Genomic DNA, 11,072 nt, shown 5'->3' with positions numbered 1-11,072 from the left:
CGTGTTTGTTTAGGTGATGTCAAATGTCAACATTGGCTTTCAGAGATCATGCACCCCGCCTTTAAAAAACTGCCACCAGAAAAATCGATGATACGTCATCTTTGATATACTCTCATGTGTTTCGTGAATGATTGCATTATTACATCAGCTTGGAATTGGAAATACTATTAGGCTGTCATGACTGACTGTATCACGCTCAGAAGTTCTAGTTTATGTTTAACTGAGATCTGACTCTGTGCATTGCGTTTACAAAGTTCTTCATATAAAGTGATCTTATGGCTTCAGATCACAGGGTTTTCAACGCAAGTTGTTTGTTATCTTTTATAATGTTGTTTATTGATCAGTTTATGCGTATTGTGTTTTATATGGTTGAAAAGTTGTTGGGGTTAGAAATGTTTAATCTTTGAAATGTAAACACAGGTTGTAATAAGCTGATGGCCACTAGAGGATGCTTTTCCTAAACGTTACTGTACATAGTAATAAACTGCTCGCACAAACAAACTATGAGGTCATTATTTTTGGAGGACAGTGTCATATGTGTCCCTGGACCACAAAACCCGTTGTAAGTCACATGCATAATAGAAAAAGCCAAAAAAATATTTCATGGGTTAAAATTATACATTTTTCTGTTAAGATCATTTTCCATGAACATATTTTGTACAATTCCTACCGTAAAAATGTTACAACTTTTTTTGTGAGTGCATGCAGCAAAATCGCGAACAAAATTGGCCAGAAACTCGCCTACAAACTTGCACTTAATCCCATACAACAGTGGTTCTCAAACTTTTTCAGTGTGCGGCCCCCCTTGTATACGGTGCATTCCTTTGCGGCCCCCCATAAGAAAATTTATGACAAATGTGCTCAAAAATGTATTCTTTTAATTAAACAAAACACATTAAATTATACAAAGTAGTGCTGTTGGTTAGTAGCCTTATTTTTTTTTAGGTTTAATTACACAGAATTCATGATAAATTAATGTATTTTATAAAATGTCATAAAACTGGGGCCCCCCTGGCACCATCTCGCGGCCCCCAGTTTGAGAACCACTGCCATACAAGTTTACAATTTCCCAATTCAGTCCACAATGTCATTACAGCTGTAAGCCAGTAGAGAGCACTAAAACAAACCTTTTCATTTGTAATGTGTGTTGCTATAAACTTAATTTGGACTTTAAATGTGATTTTTCTCAAGATTTAGATTTTTTGCAGAGTTCAGATTTTCAAATTGCTGTATTTTGCCAAATATTCTCCTATCATAACAAACCATAAATCAATGGAAAGCTTATTTATTTAGCTTTCGGATGTTGTATAAATCTCAATTTTAAAAAATTGACCCTTATGACTGGTTTTGTGGTCCAGGGTCACAAATCACCTTAATGTGCGAGAGTGCTGTTTTTCTCAATATCAGCAAAGCTCTGATTTAGCCCCAGAAAATGTAATGAATGTTTACACTACAGTAGTATATAAGGAGTATTAGAGGTTTCTGACTAAAATACAAACACAAAAACTGGAACCGACAACATATTGTAAGTACACAGACAATCAACATCATCAGTGAAATGCTGCAGTGCTAATATCAGCACACTTTGAACAACATGTAGCCAATCAGATTACACCACAGGTAACTGTTGCATAGTTAACTTTAACTCAATATAAGAAAGCTGAAGTGTCATAGGTAGCTCATAGAGATAAAACAAAGTTACACTTGTTTAAAACGCATTTGATTTTTAGCAGTTGGCATTTATTGTCATATATTTCTTTCTGCACAGGTGCGTCTGTAACATCGACTGCTCCCACATTAGTTTTAACCCCGTGTGTGCATCAGATGGCCGTTCCTATGACAACCCCTGCCAGGTCAAAGAGGCATCATGTCAGAGGCAGGAGCGAATCGAGGTCAAATTCCTGGGTCACTGTCAGGGTGAGAAGAGCACATCGGTTGCTTTGTAAAGATGTGTTTATTTCTGCTGCCATGAAATTGCCTTTTACGTAAGACATGAGAGCATGTAGTGCTTATGTAACCACTGATTTGGGTGAAGCAAATCTGTTGTACTTCCTTTTAACTCCTCTATTAATTTTATCCTGAAGGCGACATGATAACAGGCACGAAAGCAGGAGATGGACAGTATGCCAGGACAGACTACACAGGTGTGGGTTTGTATATGTGTTTTGTGTGTGTGTTTTAATCAAAAGGATGATTTTTACTGTCTGTGATATATGCCCTTGAATTTGAGCCCTTCTGTTGTTGTGCACCTGTAGAGGAGAAGCCTGAAGTATCGGAGGTGGCGAGGGGTCTGTACATTCCCTGCCCTGAACACTATAAGAACTATTGTATACATGGAGACTGTGAATATCCTAACATGCTCTCTACACCATCCTGCAGGTAAACAAACACTATATTATACTGTATATCACCAAACCCTCACAAACATTTTGCATTCTTTTTTATTAAAACAATATTTTGGATGAGCATGGTGATCACTGGCTGGTCCAGAAATGTAGGTTATTTTAGGTTTTAATATTCAGGTGGTGGCAAGTGTCAAACACAGAAAAATGCATTATCCTGATATGTCCGATTATGGCAGTATATCAGTGCAAGAATTTTAATTCTGAAATCAGTGTGTGTATTTGAAAAAACAGTTGCTTGTTTGTACATTCGGGCTTATTCTCAATATCATTAAATATAACTTGAATATTGTCGAAGTGTGTTTATCAAAGAGCTTTATCTCCCCCTAGTGTTCAAGACAGGAAAAGCATGCGTGTGTATATATTGATAGAGCAGTGTTACAGTTCCTTTTCTGTGTTACAGAATGATGTTATTTTAAACTCATATTAAACTGGATATCATTTTTTATTATTATTATTATTATATAAAGAATATTACTGTAGGTAAGGTCCAAAAAAGTCAATCTCAATCGAAGGCATTTGTGTCATAATGTTGACTGCACCCTATATAGGCTTAATCCAAATCTAAATTTTACAAATACAATTTCCAGAACATTCTAAATTTTGCACTAAACAAAACCTTGGTTAAGATTCGCTTGCATACAGGGAAACACAGAACGACTGTAAACTCATTAAAACAACCACAAATAAATTCAAAGAAAAGTAAAACATACACACACATCTACTAAATCCACATCCCTATTGCATTTCTCAATCTTCAGCTGTCATTCAGGATTCAGCGGTCCGCAGTGTGATACCAAGGAGTATAATGTGCTGTATGTGGTGCCTGGTTCCGGAAAGCTCCGTTACGTTCTCATCGCGTCTGTCATTGGAGCTCTGCAGGTGGCCATCATATGTGTAGTGGTGCTGTGTATCACCCGGTGAGCATAAACACACAAATGCATGCACGCATACTCACATCAAACCATATGACAAAAATTCTCTCTCAGAAAGCAGTACACAAACGCTCTCATGGGAAGCTGAGCTACACATACACACACACACAACGCTCTTCGTTGAGTAAATGTTCCTGTCACCCGAAGTCTAACACACTTTAGGTTATTGTTGATATGTGTGTGTGTAGTTCAAAATTGAAATCACGGCCTGCACTAAATAACTTATCCATCTGCTATAGCAGTGGTTTTCAAACTGGGGGCCGCGAGATGGTGCCAGGGGGGCCCCAGTTTTATGACATTTTATGAAATACAATAATTTATCATGAATTCTGTGTAATTAAACCTTAAAAAATAAGGCTACTAACCAAAAGCACTACTTTTTGTATAATTTAATGTTTTTTTTTATTAAAATGTTGAGTTTTAGAACAGTTTTTTGTCACAAATTTTCTTTGGGGGGGCCGCGAAGGAATGCACCATACACAAGGGGGGCCGCACGCTGAAAAAGTTTGGGAACCACTGTGCTATAGCACTAAGCCATTACACAGATCAACATGTATGTGTCATGTTTGATAGTACTGTAGAATGTATTGATAGATGACATCTCTGTTTATTAAGTCCAAGTATGCAGTTAGCTTTTGTTCTATCTGCAGGTGAACACCTGTATTTTATATCAGATTAGGATTTAAGTGTGACAAAAACTGGGCATATAATACCTGGGCTGTGTAAGAAACTAAAGTAAAAGATTAATATCTCTAAAGGCAGCAAACAGGCTTGCCAAAATATTTTCCATCCCTGTTGTTTGGACAAACAGGTAGTGCCAAAAAATGCATTCCATTGGTTGAGGTAATGCTGTTATGTCATGCTTGGCTGGGCCACTTAGACATTACAAAACCACAAAAAGCTTCAGTTATCCTTAAAAAGTCCAGTTATCTTAAATATGAAATGACATACATGCACGTGATACTCCTTAAAGGTGCATTGTGTAACTTTTTGGAAGACCTGATATATAATATACATAACTATATTATCAGTGGTGTATTAAGACCTTACACATGAACTTTATTTTTTTATTATATTAAAATCTACATACCTTTCCTAACATGAAAGTCGCCTTTTTACGCCTCCAGGTTTGTACAGTAGCCCTAAACGGACAAACTGTTCTAGAGTGAGTTTTTTCACTACGTTGTCCAGATGATGACGTGTTTATCCTGTTGCGTCTACTGTAGCTTCACTATGCATGAATTAGAGGTCTTTTCAGATCTTGAACCCGACGTACATAAATCTTTCTTTTTTTAAGAAAGACCCGACCTGAGGCAAGCCTGAGAAAATTAGACTTAAAGGGACATTCCACTTTATTTTTAAATATACTAATTTTCCAGCTCCCCTAAAGTTAAACATTTGATTTTTACCCTTTTGGAATTCATTCAGCTGATCTCTGGGTTTGGCGGTACCACTTTTAGCATAGCTTAGCATAATCCATTGAATCTGATTAGACCATTAGCATCGCGCTCAAAAAATAACCAAAGAGTTTGGATATTTTCGAATTTAAAACTTGACTCTTCTGTAGTTACATTGCGTACTAAGACTGAAGAAAATTAAAAGTTGGGATTTTCTAGGCAGATATGACTAGGATTATACTCTTATTCTGGCGTAATAATCAAGGACTTCGCAGTTGTAACATGGCGCAATGATATTACGCAGCAGCTGAAAATAGTCCCCTTAGTAACTTTCAATGGCAAGGGACTATTTTCGAGCAGTGCGTAATATCACTACGCCCTTGATTATTACGCCAGAATTAAAGTATAGTCCTAGCCATATCGGCCTAGAAAATTGCAATTTTTAATTTTCTGTCAGTCTTGGTACACGATGTAACTACAGAAGAGTCAAGTTTTAAATAGGAAAACATCCAAACTTTTTGGTTGTTTATTAGCGCAATGCTAATGGTCTAATCAGATTCAATGGATTATGCTAAACTATGCTAAAAGTGGTAGCGCCAGACCAGGAGATCAGCTGAATGGATTCCAAAACGGTAAAAATCAAATGTTTAACTCTAGGGGAGCTGGAAAATTTGTATATTTTTAAAAAAAGTGGAATGTCCCTTTAAGTCTGACCTGAACCAGTGGCAATTATTTTTAACCCGATTGGACGCGAGCAAGAGTTTTTTCAAAGTTAAATAAATTCTTTATCTTTACAGTATAAAACTATACAATAACAGCCTCATTCAAAGCATTCTGGGAACCAGAAATCATCATCAACCTTTTTCTGTTTTTTGCTTCAGATTTTGTTTCTCAGAATGTTTTGCTTGATGCTGTTTTGTAGTTTTACTCTGTAAAGACAAAGACTTGTAAATGTTTAATGTTCATTTAACTTTGAACAAAATGTTGCCAGTAAATAACATAAATTTAAATCTATGGTAAATTACCGGCAACCCAGTTGCAATAACACTGTAATTTCTTCGGATTTTTTTACAGTGTACAATGTGCATTCAAATTAATTGACAGGTCTGGCTCATCAAATATTATCCTATCGTCAACCACAAGATGTCGCAAGCGCTCTTGGCACCCACGCAAGATAGTTTGATGCTTCTCGGCTCCGTTCTGCAAAAACACATTCATTTTAAATTACCCAAGGACGCTAATATTATACCCAACCCATGTCCGAGGCACACGTGAAACGGGTCGGACCTCTGGTTTTGGATCTAAGTGAAGATGCGGTGAGCTGTGGACTGAGCCGTCAATTGTGAACTGGTGAAAAAACTCATTGTACTTTCATTCTCCACAGGAAGTGCCCTCGGACCAACAGAATCAACCGACAGAAGCAGAACACAATGCACTACAACTCTGAAAACACCCTGCGCGCTTCCACCCGCCTCATTTAAGTGCTGGGAGCAGAGAATTATGGGAAACATAGTTTGGACAGAGAACAGACAACAAACATGCACTCTCCGTCCCCTGTACAGAGACATTGCATCCTACGGGATGATGGAACAGAGGGGAGAAGGAGGAATTGGTGCAGATTTACCGGAGGGCGATGGGTTCTACACGCGATGCCTTGCACCTGTGGCACAGGACACAAACAGAGAATTTTAGGACACCATGATAGGACAAGTCCTGTTATTTGGTTATGTATAGGTAATATTTCCAATAGTTAATTTGTTTGTCTTGATGGGGTCCTTTTTCTGTAATGTAAATAAATAATTTATATCACAAACATGTTGTGCCTTTTCTTATGTGGATGCCATGATGTCTGATGAATGTCTGACGTGAATGTACTGTATAGGGTAGTTAACCCTTATGACTTGCCATGTTAGTGTGGTTTAAAACTTGCTGACAACTTCAAATGATATTGTCAGTCATATGTTTTGATAAAAGGTGAAGGTATTAGTTTGTTATAGATGAAAACAAATAGATTTTTAAAGTGTGGAAGACAGGAAGCTTTGGAAATTTCTGGCATTCCGATTTAATGTATCTACAGTAGTAGAGCTCCAGTACATCTTGTTCTTACAGTTTAAATGGGGTAAATAGAAATCCTTAATTAAAATGAAAATATTTTTGTCTGTATGTGCACAAATGTCTATCTGTGAGCTCTTCCCACAGAGTCTTTATCTTTAAAATAACATGTTTTTATATTGAATGCAAAAATGAATTGTAGTACTAGCATTACCAAAGTGACTGTGATGGTAGTTTGATTTATACCATGGTATACGGTTGTGCTTTCTGGTACGTTTTTGTAAGGGTAGCTACACTGTGTTGCAGTATAGCCTATGAATCTTGTATGTGATGTGCAAATAAATTCTGGCTCCTCCATAGATAATGCTGTTAAAAAGTAATGGCACCAAAACTACTTTGGGAATTTAATGCTTTTATTGTATTATTTGTTGTTTTTTATTTTATTTTATTTTAAATCGCCTCATTAGGTACATAGTACGCATTTTTCACATTCTCAGTAACACTGATACAATTGCACAGTGTTCTCCAAAACCATTTATGTGATTCATTTCATAACACTTTCCTAACACACTTACCACAAGTTAAATCAATACATTAGGTTTTAGTTGAATACCATTGCTGATACTGATTTACTTTTATAGTGTTTATAAGGTTTGTTTTTCCACGCAGAGAAATACAACAGTCAGTGTACATTCAGACATTTTCTATTGCCACAAGTTTTAACTTTCTATTTATAATGTTAAAATATAATCAGTGACATTTGGCTCTTATTGCATCCTTTGAGTGTCATCACAAAAAAATAAGAGGCTAAAGTCTTTTCTCATTTATGTGACGCCTCAAGCATTTGCATTAACGTAACAGTCAAATTAAAAGAACCTGTTACCAGACAAGCCATCCAAGTGTTGAACAAAGGTGCCAATTATAACTAATACTTCATAACCGTAGTGCGCTCTGTACTGACATGCCTTTGCATACTCTGGTATTTTCCCATGAATCTAAGACACAAATCATACAATGCTCTGGGTGACATCTCTCAATAAAAGCTCATGCTAATGGGAACAAATGATCTGCAGGCTCTTAAAATCAACAGGATGTTTGCTTAACTGGCAGAAAGCAAATCATCTGAAATCCACTTAAGCTGCATAAACAAAGTTCTCTGTACGATGTGGCTGGTTTTAGCCAGGTTATTTTTTATTGTTATTTATTTATTATTATCCACTGGTTTTATCAGAAAAAAGGTACAAAAGTTGTCACTGGGACACTACCTTTTAAGAAAAGCCTAATATACCATTTTGGTACAGATATGAGGTACCAGGCTCGAACTGATTTTGCCAAGTGGTTGATGTCCTCAGGGCAACATATTGTGTTGACCCAAGGACAACATTTTTCTAAATAAAACCTAAACCCACCCCAAACCCCAACCCTAACCATAACCAAACCCTAAATCAGAGGGACATGATAACTGAAAAACAATGGTCTAGAAACAGCTAATCCTGATTGTAAGCTTAAACTTAAAACAAACTGTAAACTTATTTCTGAAATCTGATTGGTTGATTGAAATGTTGTCCCAGGGTCAACATAATGTTGCCCTGAGGACATCAACCACATGGCAAAATCAGGAGAGCTGAGGTGCTCGTATGCACATTTTAGGTTAAAAAAAAAAAGTACATTTTGAAAAGTTATTGCCCCAGTGGCAACTTTTGTATCTTTGTACCTTTTTTCTGAGAGTATGCAATGATTATCTTCTACCTGTAGAGGTCAGGCATATTGCATTTTATAATGCTTGGTATGTGAAACTTTAGTCCGAATCCTTGTTGTTAAGTAAGAAATAATGTACATTCATCCAGTCGTTGTCGCAAAATAGATCACAACAGGGTGATCAAAATATTTTTTTATTTTCTTGATTTGACCTGAAATATTTCACAAACTCAAAATAGAGACAGTGGAGCGACACATTACTCAAGGATGATGCACAATACCTTGATGAGCAATGTGTTATCAATTTTAGTGGGAACAAATAAGGACTGAGTCTTTCAGAAAACCCTGTAATAACGTGTTATTTAACCTGTTTTTATCATGTTCATAGTGTAATTGTATGAGTGCCCGGAAGGTCCACTTTCTCTGGTAACAATGCAGTTCTTATTGGCTAGTACTAGCCACAATTCTTTGCAAGAGGGAGGAGTTTAGTAATGCCAAATGATGCTTCATTGCATTAGTAAAAGAAAAGATTTAGTACACACTGGACAAGAAATAATAAATTAAAGGAACAGTATGTAGGATTGTGGCCAAAACTGGTATTGCAATCACAAAACTAGTGGCTAAAACTGGTACTGCAATCTCACAACTGTTGGCCAATACACAAAATGACAACATAAACATCAGTTGAGGGCTGCAACTTAACTTTTTAAATGACCATATCCTGGCCGGACCGCTGTTGTCAGTGATATAAGTATTTGAAATGAAAATGATTTCTTAATGTTTAGTGACATCAGATCAGATCCAAATGGTTAATTGATATAAATTTCTTACATACTGTTCCTTTAAGAAAAGCTAAAATGCAAGAAAGAGCCCTAAGGATGTTTTCACATCTGAAGTTCGGTTCATTTGGTCCGGACCAAAAGCAAAAAATGATTTTGGTTTCTTTTCACACCACACTGATTGCTCTGATCCGCACCAGTTGAAACGAACCAAAATTCAGTCATGTGATAAGATCCACATCACTCATTGGCCACATGTATTTAAACGTATTTCCTAAACTGATTCTCGATTGGTCAGAATCAACGTGCGCGAAATTCCAACGGAACCCCGGCAGTAAACAATAAAAAGGAAAATACAGCAGACACCATGGACAGACGGCTGCGCGCTGTAATTATGTCGCCGTGATTGTTATACATAGTTTGTATACAGCACTCTAGACAAACCATTCATTTTCAGAATGAATCGCAGATGCGGCTTGAAAACAACCTTTTAATGCACTACAAATGGTGAAGACACCAAATTTCTGAGGCTCCGTCCGCACCTCCTCGCAACTCCACTGTGCGATCTGTCATTGTGCTAATATTGCTAATAGAAACTGTCAACAAACACTTCCTCATCCGATAATGCACTGCGCAGCTGACTACGGCAGCTGGTTTAGTCCAAAATGCGCAGTACTTTTGCAGTTAGGTCGGTTAGATCTCGGATCGTGTTCTCACCACAAACAAACCACTCTAGAGTTCGTTTGAAAGCGTACGCTTGTTTGGTCCACTTTTGGTGCGCACCAGAGTTCGATTGCTGCATTCTCACCTGCTCAAACGAACCACACCAACTGAGCAATCGAACTCTGGTACGATTCAACCGAACTAAACAAGGCAGGTGTGAAAGCACCCTTAGAGAGTATTTTGATTTGTGTTATTGTTAATGTGCGTCACTTCCATTAACAGTCACTTCCGTTACGCATTAGTATGTCCCAGTACTGCATACTATTTTGCTATGTACTAAATTTCTATTTATACATACTTTTAGAGCATACACTTTAAAAACAAACGATGCTAAATAGCACTAAAAGTGGTTCTTGGCTCGTAATCATGGAGGAAACATTTTTAGTATATAGCACCTATAAGGCACCTATGAAGAACCATATGGGGGCCATATAGCACCACTATAGCACCACATAAGGTTCTACATAGCACCTTAAGGTTCTACATAGCACCTTATGGTTCTACACAGGTGCTACACAGGTACTTCATCGGTGCTATATGGCACTTAAAATGGTTCCTCTATGATTACGAGCCAAGAACCACTTTTAGTGCTATTTAGCACCATTTGGTTATAGGTGGTTGTAGCACTTTTTCATACTGTGTGGAGGCTTTTGATTAATTGTATGGATGTGGGGTCGCTTAGGTGATGGTCATTTCTTTGTTTTTATAATCAGTGCACATGACAGGGAAAACAATTTCCCCACCAAAGTACAACAAAGGAAACATTAGTTGTTTTTTTGCATATGTGTGTGTGTAGGCAGCCTGAAAGAAATCATTAATTAATGCTGGGACAAACGCCTCAGAGTCTCAGGAAATGAACGTATGATTGTGTTTATTTATTTTACATGTGATTTTCCTGTGTCCTTTAATGACACTCCCTTGTATCTAAGACACCCATATTATTTTCTCTCTCTCTATCGACTACCATTATCCAGAAAATGACCTCTGGTCGAAACAGAATAATGTGGTGTGTTTATCTTTGATATTGCCTCCACGCTAAATGAATGTGGGAACAGTTATTTCACAATGTTTGCTTTCTATTGATCC

The 11,072-nt window shown here is 37.2% G+C and overlaps 1 protein-coding gene across 1 annotated transcript; it reads left to right on the top strand.

Annotated features, from left to right (window-relative positions):
- The first annotated feature begins 1,376 nt into the window (after positions 1-1,376).
- LOC141363385 (tomoregulin-2-like) lies at positions 1,377-6,547 on the top strand. The gene is made up of 5 exons (XM_073866049.1): positions 1,377-1,917; positions 2,085-2,144; positions 2,256-2,379; positions 3,164-3,322; positions 6,119-6,547. The coding sequence occupies exons 2-5, from the start codon at positions 2,090-2,092 to the stop codon at positions 6,213-6,215; spliced, it is 435 nt and encodes a 144-aa protein (XP_073722150.1). The 5' UTR covers positions 1,377-1,917; positions 2,085-2,089; the 3' UTR covers positions 6,216-6,547.
- Positions 6,548-11,072: the final 4,525 nt, after the last annotated feature.

The sequence above is a fragment of the Misgurnus anguillicaudatus genome, unplaced genomic scaffold (assembly GCF_027580225.2).
Source record: "Misgurnus anguillicaudatus unplaced genomic scaffold, ASM2758022v2 HiC_scaffold_34, whole genome shotgun sequence".
NCBI classification, from domain to species: Eukaryota; Metazoa; Chordata; class Actinopteri; order Cypriniformes; family Cobitidae; genus Misgurnus; species Misgurnus anguillicaudatus.
The sequence above is the reverse complement of the archived record's forward strand: the minus strand, read 5'-3'. Positions and strand labels throughout refer to the sequence as shown.